The sequence below is a fragment of the Mustela nivalis genome (assembly GCF_964662115.1).
Source record: "Mustela nivalis genome assembly, chromosome: 10".
In the NCBI taxonomy this organism is placed as follows: domain Eukaryota; kingdom Metazoa; phylum Chordata; class Mammalia; order Carnivora; family Mustelidae; genus Mustela; species Mustela nivalis.
In genome coordinates, this window is record NC_139029.1 from 82,594,872 (window position 1) to 82,612,652 (window position 17,781).

General features: G+C 38.5%; 1 protein-coding gene across 1 annotated transcript in view; it reads right to left on the reverse strand.

The window, feature by feature from the left end:
* The window catches only part of FRRS1 (ferric chelate reductase 1), a 51,013-nt gene that overhangs the window by 30,395 nt on the left and 2,837 nt on the right, over positions 1-17,781 (reverse strand). The window contains exons 2-5 of the mRNA XM_082686478.1: positions 10,009-10,204; positions 8,968-9,104; positions 7,799-7,893; positions 6,539-6,686 (exon numbers count right to left, since the gene is read on the reverse strand). Of these exons, the coding sequence (XP_082542604.1) occupies positions 6,539-6,686; positions 7,799-7,893; positions 8,968-9,104; positions 10,009-10,204 (576 nt within the window). The remainder of the gene's footprint in view (positions 1-6,538; positions 6,687-7,798; positions 7,894-8,967; positions 9,105-10,008; positions 10,205-17,781) is intronic.

Below are 17,781 nucleotides of genomic sequence, written 5' to 3' on the forward strand. Positions count from 1 at the left end.
CCATGTTGTATCACCACTTCCTCATATCGGAGATCATATGATAGTTGTCTTTCTCTGCTTGACTTATTTCGCTAAGCATGATACGCTCTAGATCCATCCATGTTGTCCCAAATGGCAAGATTTCATTTCTTTAGATGGCTGCATAGTATTCCATTGTGTATATATACCACATCTTCTTGATCCATTCATCTGTTGATGGACATCTAGGTTCTTTCCATAGTTTGGCTATTGTGGACATTGCTGCTATAAACATTCGGGTGCATGTGCCCCTTTGGATCACTACGTTTGTATCTTTAGGGTAAATACCCAATAGTGCAATTGCTGGGTCAAAGGGCAGTTCTATTTTCAACATTTTGAGGAACCTCCATGCTGCTTTCCAGAGTGGCTGCACCAGCTTGCATTCCCACCAACAGTGTAGGAGGGTTCCCCTTTCTCCGCATCCTCGCCAGCATCTGTCATTTCCTGACTTGTTGATTTTAGCCATTCTGACTGGTGTGAGGTGATGTCTCATTGTGGTTTTGATTTGTATTTCCCTGATGCCGAGTGATATGGAGCACTTTTTCATGTGTCTGTTGGCCATCTGGATGTCTTCTTTGCAGAAATGTCTGCTCATGTCCTCTGCCCATTTCTTGATTGGATTATTTGTTCTCTGGGTGTTGAGTTTGCTAAGTTCTTTATAGATTCTGGACACTAGTCCTTTATCTGATATGTCGTTTGCAAATATCTTCTCCCATTCTGTCAGTTGTCTTTTGATTTTGTTAACTGTTTCCTTTGCTGTGCAAAAGCTTTTGATCTTGATAAAATCCCAATAGTTCATTTTTTCCCTTGCTTCCCTTGCCTTTTGCGTTGTTCCTAGGAAGATGTTGCTGCGGCAGAGGTCGAAGAGGTTGCTGCCTGTGTTCTCCTCAAGGATTTGGATGGATTCCTTTCGCACATTGAGGTCCTTCATCCATTTTGAGTCTATTTTTGTGTGTGGTGTAAGGAAATGGTCCAATTTCATTTTTCTGCATGTGGCTGTCCAATTTTCCCAGCACCATTTATTGAAGAGGCTGTCTTTTTTCCATTGCACATTCTTTCCTGCTTTGTCGAAGATTAGTTGACTGTAGAGTTGAGGGTCTATTTCTGGACTCTCTATTCTGTTCCATTGATCTATGTGTCTGTTTTTGTGCCAGTACCATGCTGTCTTGATGACGACAGCTTTGTAATAGAGCTTGAAGTCCGGAATTGTGATGCCACCAACGTTGGCTTTCTCTTTCAATATCCCTTTGGCTATTCGAGGTCTTTTCTGGTTCCATATAAATTTTAGCATTATTTGTTCCATTTCTTTGAAAAAGATGGATGGTACTTTGATAGGAATTGCATTAAATGTGTAGATTGCTTTAGGTAGCATAGACATTTTCACAATATTTATTCTTCCAATCCAGGAGCATGGAACATTTTTCCATTTCTTTGTGTCTTCCTCAATTTCTTTCATGAGTACTTTATAGTTTTCTGAGTATAGATTCTGTGTCTCTTTGGTTAGGTTTATTCCTAGGTATCTTATGGTTTTGGGTGCAATTGTAAATGGGATTGACTCCTTAATTTCTCTTTCTTCTGTCTTGCTGTTGGTGTAGAGAAATGCAACTGATTTCTGTGCATTGATTTTATATCCTGACACTTTACTGAATTCCTGTATAAGTTCTAGCAGTTTTGGAGTGGAGTCTTTTGGGTTTTCCACATATAGTATCATATCATCTGCGAAGAGTGATAATTTGACTTCTTCTTTGCCGATTTGGATGCCTTTAATTTCCTTTTGTTGTCTGATTGCTGAGGCTAGGACCTCTAGTACTATGTTGAATAGCAGTGGTGATAATGGACATCCCTGCCATGTTCCTGACTTTAAATAAAATCATGAATGAAAGAGGAGAGATCACAACTAACACCAAAGAAATACAAACTATTATAAGAACATACTATGAGCAACTCTACGCCAATAAATTTGACAATCTGGAAGAAATGGATGCATTCCTAGAATCATATAAACTACCACCACTGAACCAGGGAGAAATAGCCTGAACAGACCCATAACCAGTAAGGAGATTGAAACAGTCATTAAAAATCTCCAAACAAACAAAAGCCCAGGGCCAGATGGCTTCCCGGGGGAATTCTACCAAACATTTAAAGAAGAACTAATTCCTATTCTCCTGAAACTGTTCCAAAAAATAGAAATGGAAGGAAAACTTCCAAACTCATTTTATGAGGCCAGCATCACCTTGATCCCAAAACCAGACAAGGATCCCACCAAAAAAGAGAGCTATAGACCAATATCCTTGATGAACACAGATGCGAAAATACTCAACAAAATACTAGCCAATAGGATTCAACAGTACATTAAAAGGATTATTCACCATGACCAAGTGGGATTTATTCCAGGGCTGCAAGGTTGGTTCAACATCCGCAAATCAGTCAATATGATACAACACATCAATAAAAGAAAGAACAAGAACCATATGATACTCTCAATAGATGCTGAAAAAGCATTTGACAAAGTACAGCATCCCTTCCTGATCAAAACTCTTCAAAGTGTAAGGATAGAGGGCACATACCTCAATATCATCAAAGCCATCTATGAAAAACCCACCGCAAATATCATTCTCAATGGAGAAAAACTGAAAGCTTTTCCGCTAAAGTCCTTTTTTTTTTTTTTTAAGATTTTATTTATTTATTTGACAGAGAGAGCTCACAAGTAGATAGAGAGGCAGGCAGAGAGAGAGAGGGAAACAGGCTCCCCGCTGAGCAGAGAGCCCGATGCGAGACTCGATCCCAGGACCCTGAAATCATGACCTGAGCTGAAGGCAGTGGCTTAACCCACTAAGCCACCCAGGTGCCCCAATACATGCCCTCCTTAATACCCATCACCAGGCTAACCCATCTCCCCTCCATTCGAAAACCCTCAGTTTGTTTCTCAGAGTCCATAGTTTCTCATGGTTCATCTCCCCCTCCGATTTACCCCAATCCACTTTTCCTTTCCTTCTCATAATGGAGGACATTACATACAAATAAGTGAAATCACATGATAATTTACTTTCTCTGCTTGACTTATTTCACTCAGCATAATCTCCTTCAGTCCCATCCACGTTGATACAAAAGTTGGATATTCATCCTTTCTGATGGAGGCATAATACTTCACTGTGTAAGGACCATATATCTTCTTTATGCATTCATCTGTTGAAGGGCATCTTAGCTCTTTCCACAGTTTGACGACTGTGGCCATGGCTGCTATGAACACTGGGGTACAGAAGGCCCTTCTTTTCACTGTGTCTCTGGGATAAATACCCAGCTGTGCAATCACAGGGCCATAGGGAAGCTCTAATTTTAATTTCTTAAGGAATCTCCACAGTTTTCCAAAGTGGCTGCACCAACTTGCATTCCCACCAATAGTGTAAGAGGGTTCCCCTTTCTCCACATCCTCTCCAACACATGTTGTTTACTCTCTTGTTTATTTTGGCCATTCTAACTGGTATAAGGTGGTATCTCAATGAGGTTTTGATTTGATTTTCCCTGATGACTAATGATATGAACACTTTTTCATGTGTCTGTTAGCCATTTGTTTTGTCTTCTTTGGAGCACTGTTTGTTCATATCTTCTGCCCATTCTTTGACGTGATTATCTGGTTTTTTAGGTGTTGAATTTGAAGAGTTCTTTATAGATCTTGGATATCAGCCCTTTGTCTATAGTGTCATTTGCAAATATCTTCTCCCATTCTGTGGGTTAAACACTGTGTAACTAGATCTAATGGGAACTGTATCCAAAAAAAACTTCTCATTTCTTCTACTCTACCAATACTTCTGGCCACCAAATGTGTGGCGGGTTTTCCCACATTAACCAATTCTGCAATTCTCTGTGGACACCAATCGTGGTCCCACATTGCAATTCCATTCTGACACAATCTACCTGAAGTTAGTGTTCAATCCTACAAGTTGGGGGCTCAGTCCCAGAAGATTACTCACTTCAGAGGCCAATCACAAGTTCCAGGTTCCCACTGGAAAGGACTGGAGGTTCCCATGACCCTCTCCTCGAGTCTGATAATGTACTAGGATAGCTCACAGAACTCAGGAACACAGCTTTCCTACTAGATTACCAGTGTGATATTTCTTTTTTTTTTAAGATTTTATTTATTTATTTAGAAACAGAGTGAAAGAGAGACAGAACACACATAAGCAGGAAAGGGGCTGAGGGAGGGGCTCAAGCAGGCTGCTTGCTGAGTACAAAGCCCATGTGGGGCTGGATCAACCTGAGATCATGACCTGCACCAGAATCAAGGGTCTGACGCTTAACAAGTGAGCCACCCAGGTGCATCAAGTGTATTATTAAAGGATGAAACCCCAGGAACAGTCAGATGGAAAAGGCACACAGGGCAAGGAATGTGGAAAGGGGCATGGAGCTTCCACACCCTCTCCAAGGTACCACCCTTACAGCACTTCCATGTGTTCAGCAACCTGGGAGCTCTCTGAACCCCATACTTTTGGGATTTTTATACAGGCTTCATCATGGAGGCATGATGGATTGTTGACTCAATTTTCAGCCCACCTCTCAACTCTGGAAAATAAGGAGTGGGGTAGAAAGGCATGGGCTGGTCTTTCTGGAGACCTGCCCCCATCCAGGAGCCCACCCAGAGTTACCTCATTAGAAAAAAAGGTATCCCTATCACTCAGCAAATTACAAGGGATTTAGGAGCTCTGTATCAGGTACTGGGGTCAATGGCCAAATATTAGCAGGAAACACAGCAGAGACCAATATATATATTTCTTATTATTTCACAGGAACTTAAAGAAAAGTCACTGAGTGGAAAGAGCAAGCCACTACCAAACTTGGGTTTTGATCACTGCTCTCCCCTTCAATTCATCACATTTGCTAAAGAACTTATTGCCTGTCTCTCTTGCATCCTCCAACTACACAACAGAGACTGAACCCTGAGGTCTCTTCTAGCTCTACAAATGCTATAATCTCGTGACTCTGCCTTTCTAAAATCAGGATTACAAACCTGGTGCAGAGATACCATAAAGGCTCCGAGAACAAATGCCTTTTATGTGAATATATGGAAAGATAATTCTATCAGTAGATTCCTACCAGGAAGCTCAGGTCCAAAATGGCCATTTACTACCCTAAAGCAGCTTTGAAACTAAACATTAAGATTAATTAAACTGAGGGGTGCCTGGCTGGCTCAATCAGTGGAGTGTGCAGTGCAACTCTTGGTCTCAGGGTTGTAAGTTCAATACCCACACTGGTCATGGAGATTACTTAAAAATAAAATCTTAAAAAAAAAAAAAGGCTAAGTAAACAGAACTAGTGCAAATAAAAGATCTAATTGTATGGTCAAAAGTGTAAAATTCAGGGCACCTGGGTGGCTCAGTGGGTTAGGCCTCTGCCTTCGGCTCAGGTCATGGTCCCAGGGTCCTGGGATCGAGCCCCACATTGGGCTCTCTGCTCGGTGGGAGCCTGCTTTTCCCCCTTTCTCTCTGCCTCCCTCTCTGTCTATTTGTGAGCTCTCTCTGTCAAATAAATAAATAAAATCTTTTTTTTTTAAGGTGTAAAATTCATAATAATGTAGTCAAATAAAATCATCATATACTGCAAAATGTAGAAGGGAAACAAAGTGAGACATTACACAGAAGCACAAGTGCTTTACTTAGTCTTCCCTACAAGAACAAAGAGCTATAAAAAGATTTTTAAAAAGAGAAGGAAAATAAAAAAGGAACTAATATTACAGAATTTCTATTAAGTGCAAATCAGTTAGAAATCTTACATTCATTACTTTAATTCTCATAATGATACTAAGAGCTAGATATTAGGATTTCTCATTTCTTAGGTAAAGAAACTGACCTCTTGAGAATTAAATAGCTTGTCCAAAGTCACACATAAAGTAGCCAAGTTGGGAATCAGACCCAAGCTTTTTCTTTCAACAGTAATCACCTGCTCTAAGACATTTTTCATTTAACGGACTTCTGAATTAGTAAGTCTAACATCAGAATTTCTTTCAGTGAAACTTTCCTAATGTTTCCCATATGCATTATCCTTTACCCAATATGTTTTCTTCCGTCATCATTCTTCTGAACCAGGGGGCCTGAATGGAATTCTGCCTGAGGGGTTTGTGAAGAGTTTCTGTAGCTCAGCACAGAGAATCCCCCAGTACTCATTGGCCTTCATGAAATCGGATCCAAGAGTTACATCACTATTTCAAGATTCTCCTCCAAATCCTGTCTAAATTTAGCCCAAGCTTTAATCTTCCTCTCCACATTTGCTATTTGGCAGAAGAGACTCTGAGTGATATCAGATCCATACCTCGAACATGCAGGGTCTTGCACTGTCTTTATTCTGACCTCCAAGTCCTAATGTTGCCATGAAGAGGTCCTGCAGATTTCCTGCAGAAGTCCCAAAAACTTGCTACCACAACCCAGTACAGCTACTTCTCTATACGCTTCGCCAACCTAGAACCACAGTCCCTAATGATACCATTATTACAGACTGCATTTGTCGAAACCATAAAAAGGTCACTTACTGATTTGGTTAGATGGGAGACCGGAGGTAATGTCGACAAAGGGGCTACTGTAGCTTCCGGTGTGGTAAAAGGCAGTGCGTTAGGTTGTGAAATTACAGGACCAGGAATCTTCACCCAGTAGATTTTATACTTCTCAACAACTGTGACTCTGAAATGCAGTACAAATGAGATCAAACAGAACCCTGATTGTGGCCCATCATAATCAAACTGAAAAAAAAAAAAAAATAGGGAAAAAAAAAGGAGTAAAGTAGGGACACCCAACTTAATACTACCTAATAGTACTACTAGTTTAGTGTGAAACTATGACTCTTCCACCTCATCACTAATTGAACTTTTACTGCCCTTGGTCTCTTGCTCGCTCTTGAGCTTTCTTTTCTTCTCTTCTCCTCTCTCCCTTGTCTGTTCTTTGGACATACAGCAGTCCTGAATGCAGAACTAAGAACTAAACTGCACAGATTTCTACTCCCTGACACATAAAGAACATACCACTGTCACTACCTATTTCAGAGTGCACTATTCAAATTATTCCACAGAGCAGGTGTAGCAGGGAAATACAGGGAGAATGCTACATAGGTGACCATCAGCTCTTACTGGAGTCACAGTCCCTTTCCACATTCCACACAACAGACAGGGGCAAAGCTGTGTTACTGTGTGCTGGGACCTGTGTACCAAGTAGAACAAAAAACAGAGACATGCCAGGAGAGTAATTCTCCTTAAAATATATGTCTCTAACACCACTAAGGAATCATTACACTGCTTTATAACATTCCACTTACCCTTGCAGATAGAAGGGGGAAGGACTTCTAATTCTACTGAATTTCATTATTCTGAGGGCATGCACCATCTTACTTTTCTGACAATCTAATCTGCAAGTTGTAACACTAAAAAAAAGTCACCCAAACTTCAGGATTTTTTTTTCATATTCTCATATTAAGACAAGAGAAAATCAAAAAAAATGTAATAGTCTGTACACTATACATAGACTCAAGTAGTAATTGATGCCTCTTAGTGTTAAGGCATTGCAATACTTCACTCATTCAACAAATGTCTATTAAGTGTCTATTAGGTTCCAGGTCCTGTGCTAGGAAAAAAAAAAAAAAAACAAGCAAAAAAGTAAAAGACTACTTGTCTTGTTAAGGTGGTGTCATTACTACAGCAAACCTCTCCTGTACAGGTAAATGTCCAAAAGGTATCAAAAATGATCCAGACCATTACTATTTCAATTTTACTAGTTGCACATTTGTAAGCCCTCCTACTCACAGAAACTTTACGTGATTCGGAGCATTGCTTGGAGCATTCCAATAGACTTTAATTTTTGTTTTCTTGGATGAACTTGTGTGACTCACAGCATATCCCTGAAGTAAAATAGAAAAGAAAGACCATTCAGCCACTCAATATTTGAGCATGGCTGGAACTACTATCATTTTGCAAAGTAATCTATCACTGTGTCATGCTAACACCCTGGTAAAGACAGTTTCATTAAGAAGAGGGACTCAGGAACTCAACAAATACATGTCGGCTAATGGACACCAGATTGGTAGCCAGCTCTGTGAATAAAGTAGAGTCGATGGAAATTTAAGAACTGCAGAGGGTTATGAACACTGGGTACACTAACGTTATATAGAGCCTGCTCCTTATTTCATTTATACTATAAATTTATATTCCTTCCATTAATTGATACAAAGAGAATGCAGAAAAGTCATCAAAGGAAAAAAGTCCTGCCTCCACATACATATATTATATTTTAGGGATTCCTTTCCCTTGGACAATCTCATTTCCCACTTTCATTCACCTGGAAAATTCCTACTCATTCTTTGAGGCCGGATGTGGAGACTACCTCCTCCCAAGGAGCTCTCTCTCAATTTCCTGCAGCCTGTGTGTGACTTTCCCTGCCTCGCTTCCTACCTATCCTGTGCATTTCTAAGCTAAGTCTTACGTGTTCTCCTTGCGTATCTGTCCTATACCCTTACGTTCTACTTTTGTATCATACATCCTATGTTCGTATGTTCTCCCTATGTGTAATGCTCTGAGCTCTTCAAAGAACAAGAATAAGTCTTGCTCATCACCATATCTCTTTGCACCAGAACAGTTCCTGGCATAATAAATGCTTATTAAATGAAGGAATGAATGACAAAAATTAGACCTCTGTTCCACTCTAGAATCCCATCTTCAATACTAACACCCTTTATAACCAATATAGTAAGAGTCAATACTACATAAAATATCAAAACTCTTCAAGCTAATGCCTTTTCTAGGATGCTGATGTGTAAAAATATATTGCAGATAGGAAAATGAGAGAGAAAGCTTGATCAGTGTGAATCTGTTTAGATGTCTGCAATACATGGGTAATGTCATTGTGTGTCTTACAACCACCATGCTGTAGTGAAAAGGACCTCGGAAAACCGACAGATTTCAAACATAACACAAACCTGTACATCTTCACAGGTCAGAAGCTGTGACACTTGACTGTCAATCAATGTGAAGGAGCCAATAGGAGGGCCACTCAAATCCTCAGCAGCCCGTGCTTCTAAAAGAAAGCCTCTAAATGGTTGTCCTGACAAGGTAACTGAGAAACAAATGAAAAGATAGTTCAAGAGTCTTAGCAACATCCCCACAAGGAAACTGTTCAGAGGAGGCACTCACAGTTTGAATCTGGCGTACATATACAAAACTGCACCAGGTGAGAAAATGGTAGAAACTATCCTACAGACGAAGAAGTTCTAAACTGTGTTCCACTGGACATTCACTCTGTGAGATGTCACTAGCCACTCTACAGGCAGGGGAAGGAGTGGTAGGTGACGGTCAGGGAGCGGTCCACGGGGCCAAACTGGTTTGAAAAATGCTGACTGAAAGTAAATACTTGTCTCTTTACTGAAAACTTGCAAAGCCTTTCACATCCTACGCGTAAGACAAACTCTCCAAAGTACATGATATATAATACATAGGGTTCCAAACTTATTTTTCCATACACTCTTTTTGTCAGAGTTTGTTAATATTTTGCATTTCTAGAATTGCAGAAAATAGTTTGTAAAACACTGCTATAGACACACCTTTAAGTCAGCCTACATTTATTTCACCAGAATAATTAGAAAAACAGAAGAGTTTACACTGTACCAAGAAGAGTAAGGGTTTATTACACCTTAAACCAGACAAAAGAAAATTTATTTTCCTCTTCTTCTGAGTCAATAGCACTGTTAAAAAAGATCTATTAACCTATGATAAAAGCGTACTTAAAATCTTCTCTGACTGGGGAGGAGATATACCACTTACATAATTTAGTCATCAGTAGTAGTTAAATGCAAAATGAGTATGAGACAGTGGTATCTTATAGAAAGTATGAGACGGTGGCATCTTACAGAAAACAGGTGAACAGATTTAAATGAAACTGTATAAATCCCTCAGTAATACAGATTTGATGTACAGGAAAAGAGTGAAACTCAAAACGCAAATAGTTCATCCCAGCACAGTACCTTCAATCTGATCTCCTGGTCTGAATGTCACTTGACTCACTGAAATGTTGTGAATAGGATCGGGGCGTGCCGTGTGGCCGTGTTCAGGAACCATTCCATGGCATGACCTTCCTACTTTTCCAGTGGGATAATTAGCCACAGAACTAATGAGCAGCACAAACACGAAGGTACCAAGGGTAAATCCAAGAACTGCCATCTCAAAAAGAAGATTAAAAGCACATTATTTTCATACATAATTAAAATATAAAGCTTTCATACCACAGAATAGTAATTGTAGATGGCTGCTTGCTTTCAACAGACAGCTAACCGTATTTTAAGAAGTATGTAATAAAAAGAATGATATGTGAAGTGTGACTGGATTTGCATCTTGGCTCTACCAATGACCAGTTATGAGACCTTAACCAAATCACGTTTATGCCTCCACTTGCTTACCTGAAAAAGTAGGAAACTAATACCCTCCTCTCAAGTTGATTTAATAAAATGAAGATACAAAGAAATAAAGACACAACCCAAAGTCTGACAAAGATAATTAATGTTAGCTTTGGTTAGCATGATTTGTAATAATAAACCAGTCTACTAAAAGCAAAAGGTTCTATCCTACTTTATCCTAGGAAGCCCGGGTACTTCTGAATTAAGAAACACAATGGTCAGTCCAAGCAATATTCCTCTCCGCCTCTTACCATCTACCTAAACAGAAAACCAGCTACTTTATGTCAGTCCCACCCTCTTGTGGCCTACAGCAATCACTTTACTTCGTTCATATATTCAGAACCTTCTAATCACTGCACATAACAAGGCTAGAGAAAGATGGCAGGGACATGTTACATAGCCGTCAAGAAAAGTCAACTGTGGAGAGGCTACAAATGGGCAGAATCCACGAAGCAGCTCATTCTCCTCCACAAAGATGGAAAGGGACAAAATAAAAGCACCCTTAGAATCACTAGAGTACATTACTCTTTCGTCATCACATAAATTACAAACCCCATACTGAACCAGCACTAAACTAAGGAATTCCCGCTGGACACCAGAAATTACGGTGGGGCCTACATATTTCAACCAGCCCTGCACTTTCCACCAGTTGCTATCAAGCAGATAGCATAGGATCCAATGGTACCACATACTCCTCTATCTTTTCTCAAACATCAAATCTAGGTAGAGTTTTTCCCATTTAAGGATGAACAAAAAGAACAAATAAACAAATCAAAAGCATCTGAAAAAAAAATGTATAACATAAGAGAAGCACAAAATTTCTCTAGAGTCACAAGAAAAAGGTAAATTTGGAAATGGTTAATTACTATAGGAAACAATATTTTGGAATTAACTGTCTTAAACATACACAGTAACCTATATCACTTCTCAATGAAACTGAGAGAAAAAAGAAAAGGAGTACTAAAGAATGGAGCGGTACGGGAATTTTTCTATTCAAAGATGACATTCGTGTGCTTTTGTCAGGGGCAGACCTAATTTGAGGACCAGGCAAGATCTGCTGGAGAGAATCAAGGTCCCAGTTTTAACCAAGTGAACTTAGCCAAATTATCATGAAGATCAAATGCAGTAATGCACCACTCGACTAAAGGATGGTATAGGGGAAAAGTCAGCCCAGTTTAGCAAATAATTACTTGGCACTGACTTCCTGTCCGGTGAAAGCAGAAACAAGACATGATTTCCAGTCTCTGCTATGCACTGTGCAGCTGAATGACGTCAATACAGTTACTTAATCTCTGTCTCAGCGTCTTCATTTGTGAAATATAATAAATGAACCAGAATAAATTCAGGATCATCTTCATGCCTAACATTATGGTTTTAAGAAAGTCAAGGGTGGGGGCGTGCCTGGATGGCTCAATCGGTTAAAGGTCTGCTTTTGGCTCAGGTCCTGATCCCGGGGTGCTGGGATGGAGCCCTGCCTCTCTGCTCTGTAGGAAGTCACTTCTCCCTCTCCCTCTCTGTGATCTCTCTCACTCTCACTTTCTCTCAAATAAATAACACATTTTTAAAAATAATAAAAATTTTAAAAATTAAAAAAATAATAAAAAAAGAAAGAGAGCCAATTAGGAAAGGATATCAGGAATGATCAAAGCAAGATGTGTAAACTGGGAAAGGGAAGTGACCAAGGCCCACCACCTGTCAATCATGAGGAAAATGTAACAAACAAGGTGAGGGAGGGAAGTAAACCAGCAATTTCTCTGTCCTTGGTTAGATGCTGACCCTTTAGGGTGAAGCTCTATTTGCATTACAATGGTTACTGATGATTTTCCAGTTAATGATTTAAGAAACAGCCTTTTTTCAAATACTTTCATTAGCCAACTTATGCCAACTGACTGCACAGTTATGAAAGAGAATAAGGAGTTATTCATGAGACATTTAAGTTAAAATTATGTAATATGGATAATGAACTGTATTATATTCATTTATGAGGTCTTCAAGCACTGAAAAACTCACACCAATTTTGTATGATTCTTTAAAGTTTTTATATTCACATTTGACAGTGGATTCGGTGGTGAGTACAATATAGAAAATAAAAGTATCATAATTTGCATTTTGTCATCCCAGGACAAAGATAGACTGATTAGTTTAAAAAATTAAAAGAGAATCTATTCTGATTCTCTAACTGAAATATTCCCAAACGTGATATTTACATAGTTTTCCTTCCTGCCAGAAAAACAGGCATTTAGTAATAAAGGATGCTAACGGCTTATACCATGTTCTACACACATCCCACACAAAGATAAAACTTCAAAACAAATGTACCCTTTTTTATTTAAATACCAAATTCTTGCACTTGCATGAATATTTAATTAGTATTGTGATTGTGGAGCACAGAGGCAAGTGATATGAATCAAGACAGTATATTTAATTAAAGCAAAGATAAAATTCAGACAAAATAAGAAGAATCCAATTGGAAAACATTTAGGTTAAGAAATTCATTAGAATAAGGAGTCTGTTAAGAATTTCTTTTAAATTAGTAATTTAATGTCTTTTTATTGTGTCAATCCAAGAACATTTGAGGAAAAGAAGAAGTGGAGGAAAGCACATCTTTTAAAAACATGTCAGATGATGAAGCTAGCAAATAACTAATCAAGTCTAGTTATACTGCAATCAAGCTCTAGCTCTCATTGTTAGTCATTCATTTTAAATTAAGGCATCAAAAAGTTCAAAAATTAACATGCACACAAAAATTGCAGGAACTCAGCCCAGTAACACCCAGTCTACATTACCAAGATATGAATATAAGCACACAGTGAGAGTCTTTTTTTTTTTTTAAGATTTCATTTATTTATTTGACAGAGATCACGAGTAGGCAGAGAGGCAGGCAGAGAGAGAGGGCCAGAGAAGCAAGCTCCCTGCTGAGTGGAAAGTATCTGCATTAACCCACTGAGCCACCCAGGTGCCCACACAGTGAGAGTCTTAAAGCATAGCTATGAGGTAACAAGGTTTTCTTAATTATGGGAAATGAGTTGTTTAAAAACAAAAAACAAAACAAGACAAAAAAAAAAAAAAAAACTTAACCAGAAGGGTTCACTATAAAATATTTAAATAATTTAGAAAAGGTTGGTTTGAGGTTTATTTGTTTTTGGGGTTTTTGTTTTTGTTTTTGCTACATGCAGTGAATTTATGTAATTTTCTACCATACTCGGGTAAGAAAAATAAGAAATATTTTTACATCATGACCCAACAAACATTTCAAGAGACATTATTTACCTTTACCTCTTGGGATAAATTCCTACATTTTCTATTCCTTACTTTGTTTTTGTTTTTGTTTTTTTTTAAATGTTGATTTTATCTATCCTACTGAATCATTATTGTACAACCTATCAATGGGTCTTAACCTGCAGCTTGAAAAATGCTACTTTAGAGCATATACAGACCATTAAGTTTCAGCCTTGAATCAAGCTCTAAATTAGGAGTATTGAGAATTTCAGTAGGAGAGTTCTTAGAACCGAAGAAAAATAAGCCAAGCAACAGGGAGGACTTTGGAGATGGGAGATGTATTTATTCGATAAAAATGTCTTATTCTCTCTTATTCCACTTGTGAACCTAAACAGAAACTAATAAATAAGCATTCTCACAGTGACCTTCTGCATGAGAAAAAATATATATTTTTAATTAATCACAACAAAAACACGGCAATCCCTGAAACATCTAAACACTTTCAGAATTTCCATCAACTGCATTGCACAGTGTTCAAAGAAAACAACTACTCACTCAATATAGTTTTCATTTTATTTTATTACTAGAATTACAGTGGCATTATTTTCTTTTCCTTTGTTGTAAGTGTAAAATATCTCAATTAATTTCTAAGTTAAACATGCTTTCACTTTTAGGCTTTGGGCCTAGAAACAGAACCACCATTTATAATATTCCTTCTCTTGGAAAATGGAATTAAAATTCCAAGCTGAATTGGAAATTAATTTGGGACTCAGCACACTTGTAACATCAGCATTTTGTGCAGGATCTAGGGTAAACCAGATAGGCCTGTGACCAAAAACCTAGAGGGCCTAGGGCTAGAGGTGGAAAGAGGTAGAAATAGAGTGACAGAGTTAGGTGGAAAAGAATTTCAGAAAAATAGGTCAAGGGGCACCTGGGTGGCTCAGTGGGTTAAAGCCTCTGCCTTCAGTTCAGGTCACGATCTCAGGGTCCTGAGATTGAGCCCTCATTGGGCTCTCTGCTCAGCAGGGAGCGTGCTTTCCTCTCTCTCTGCCTGCTTCTCTGCCTACTTGTGATCTCTGTCAAATAAATAAATAAAATCTTTAAAAGAAATAAAATTTAGGGGCACCTGAGTGGCTCAGTGGGTTAAAGCCTCTGCCTTCAGCTCAGGTCATGATCTCTGAGTCCTGGGATCAAGTCCCACATCGAGCTCTCTGCTCAGCAGGAAGCCTGCTTCTTCCTCTCTCTCTGCCTGCCTCTCTGCCTACTTGTAATCTGTCTGTCAAATAAATAAATAAAATCTTTAAAAATTTAAAAAAAAAAAGAAATAAATAAAATTTAAAAAATAAAAAACAAACACAAAAACAAAGAACAAAACATTGAGTCTAGGAGTCTAAAAAGCAATGTAGAGATCTGTCATACAACTAAAGCTCCTGAGAGAATGGACATTAAAACAACTAGTTTGATGCCTAAAAACATCAAGATGTCAATAAATGGTAACTGCCATTATTTATTATCACTATTAAAGTTCCTTATCACCAGTATGTGCTAATTTCCTCCAAACACTGTTGTGGTTAGACAAGTGAGATTTTCATATATTTCTTTCATCTGCATTTAATTTGTTCAAGCCTTCTGAAATATTTCAGAAAATGTGCTCCCCTTCTTTCCAGCAATTTGCTTTATCTTCACAGAAAGTTCTACATCAAAAATTGGCTTTGAAAGTAGAATCTCAAATTATAGAGAAAATGAAAAATAGGTCAAGTATTGCCACTTCCTCAGATAAAAATGTTTCAGACTCCATTTGCACAGCAGGAGCAAAGAGAAAAAAAGATTTTTTTTTTTTAATTAACAATTGGAGTTATGACATTTTCAGAAATGGTTCTAAAAAACAGAGAGGCACCAAAATTGGCACACTGAACACCAATCTGAGATCTGTCAGGTCTCACAACTTAACATGGTTGAAAAGAATTCTGAAAAAGAATTTCGAGTTTAAGTAAAAGCAAGAAAAAGTAAAGGAAAGGTAGAGGAAAACCACTAAAGAAAAAGTAGTGGGGAACTCTACAATCTAATCCTGATTCCCCTAATCACAGCATCCTCAGCAAGCAATGTTTTCATCTTCTTTATTCATCTCTGAAAAAAAGGCTGGAAGCAAAAATCTTACTACATGATAGAGAGCTTTCATCTGGATCGTTCCACATGGCCCTCTCAATAACCCTCAAAACAAAATTAGGTACAATTTTGGTGGAATGGCACCTTCTCTAAAGATGCAAAACTAAAAGATGAAACAAAAGCAAATGCCATTAATCTATCATTTAAATAATACTATTTAGGGCACCTGGGTGGCTCAGTAGGTTAAGCCTCTGCCTTCGGCTCAGGTCATGATCTCAGGGTCCTGGGATTGAGTCCCGAGTCAGGCTCTCTGTTCAGCAGGGAGACTGCTTCCCTCTTTCTCTCTCTCTGCCTGCCTCTCTGTCTACTTGTGATCTCTCTCTATCAAATAAATAAATAAAATCTTTAAAAGTAATAATAATAATAAATAAATGATACTATTTATTGAATTCATTCTACTCATCACAGTAGGTGCTTCACAGAAATGAACTCTAATCCTTGGAAAAAAACAAACAAAGGTTTTTTTGGGTTTTGGGGGGAGGGGTCTGGTTGGTTTGTTTGCTTTTTTGCTATGTGGACACTGAAGCTCATGTAGTTTATAAAAACTATGGTCTAAGATCACACAGGAGCAGAATAGGAAAAAATTGTATTTCATTGTAGATATCTAGAGGTACAAGGAGAAAATAAGAACAGCTAACAATTACCAAGGGCTTACAACATGTCAGACATCATGTCAACGATTTGGCATGTACTCCTCAAAACAATCCAGGAAAGTGTGAGGGGTGTAACTGTTGCCACTGTAAACCAGGGCACTGATTAAGACATTTATCAGAAGCACAGCAAATGAATGGTGAAAAGTATGGTCTCTGATCTGACTTCAGAGGTTTTAACCAATAAGCCATCCATAACTTCAGATCAGACCCTTAACGTTGACATAGTAATTGTAAACAAGGCTTTATGGAGGAAAAGGGGCTCCGAGGGTACACAATTTGAACAGGAGCAATAAAAGAACCAAAAAAAAAAAAGTGGGCATGGACTTTTGGGGGCTGTTAAAGGATAGTCTACCTAGATCTGAGGCCAAATGTTAGAAATAGTTATTGTAAAAATATTGTAATTAAGTCTGGGTCCTCTTTATGCCTCATACGTGAACATATCCATTCCCAAGACTTTTAACCTTTCCCCTATGTTTCTCTGCCAGCTCATCATCACTTCCCTAGCCTCAGTTTTCATCCGTAGAATATCTCCCAATTCTCCAAATGCCCCACCCCACATCTCCATAATGCTTTCATTCAAATTTCCAGTTCTATACAGATTTCTGTTTGGATGACAATAAGCTTAATTTGTCTGCAATGAAATTCATCATTTTTCCCTCCAGACTAGCTCTTACAACTGACTTCCCTATTCTAATGGTGGCCTGTCAACACATTACTGGTCAGCAATACTCGAAACCCTGTATTCTCAAGACTTGAGCCCAAACACTCTTTAAGACCCCAGTTTCCAAACCAGTTCTGCAGATTCTTCCACTAGCCTTCTACCTATCCCTTTTGCATCTCTCTTCTGCTCTCCATTCTATTACATCTGTTACTTTCCATTCCAGCATCACTCCAAGCACAAAGCCTTCATAACTTGTCACCAAAATTAATGAAACACTCTCAACTGGCCTCTATTTAGTTATCTCCATTCTAATCTGTCCTACACACCAGCACAAGATCATTTTCCTAAAATATAATTCTCATCATATCACTCTTCTCCCCAGAAACCTTCATCTGCCCCCCAGGAATAATTAAATTCAGGACAAAAACTTTAGACATTTAATGTTTTGTACTATTCAGCCCAACCCCATTTTAAGGATTTTTTTTCTCCCATGCTCTAGTGACAACATACCATTTGTACTAACTTCCAGAATAAGCACCACTCTTTCTTTCTACCCATGTTCTGCCTTCTAACTAGGACCTCCATTATTTCATGCATCAAATTCCTATCTACGTAAAAACAGACTTAGGGTAAATGGGAAAAAAC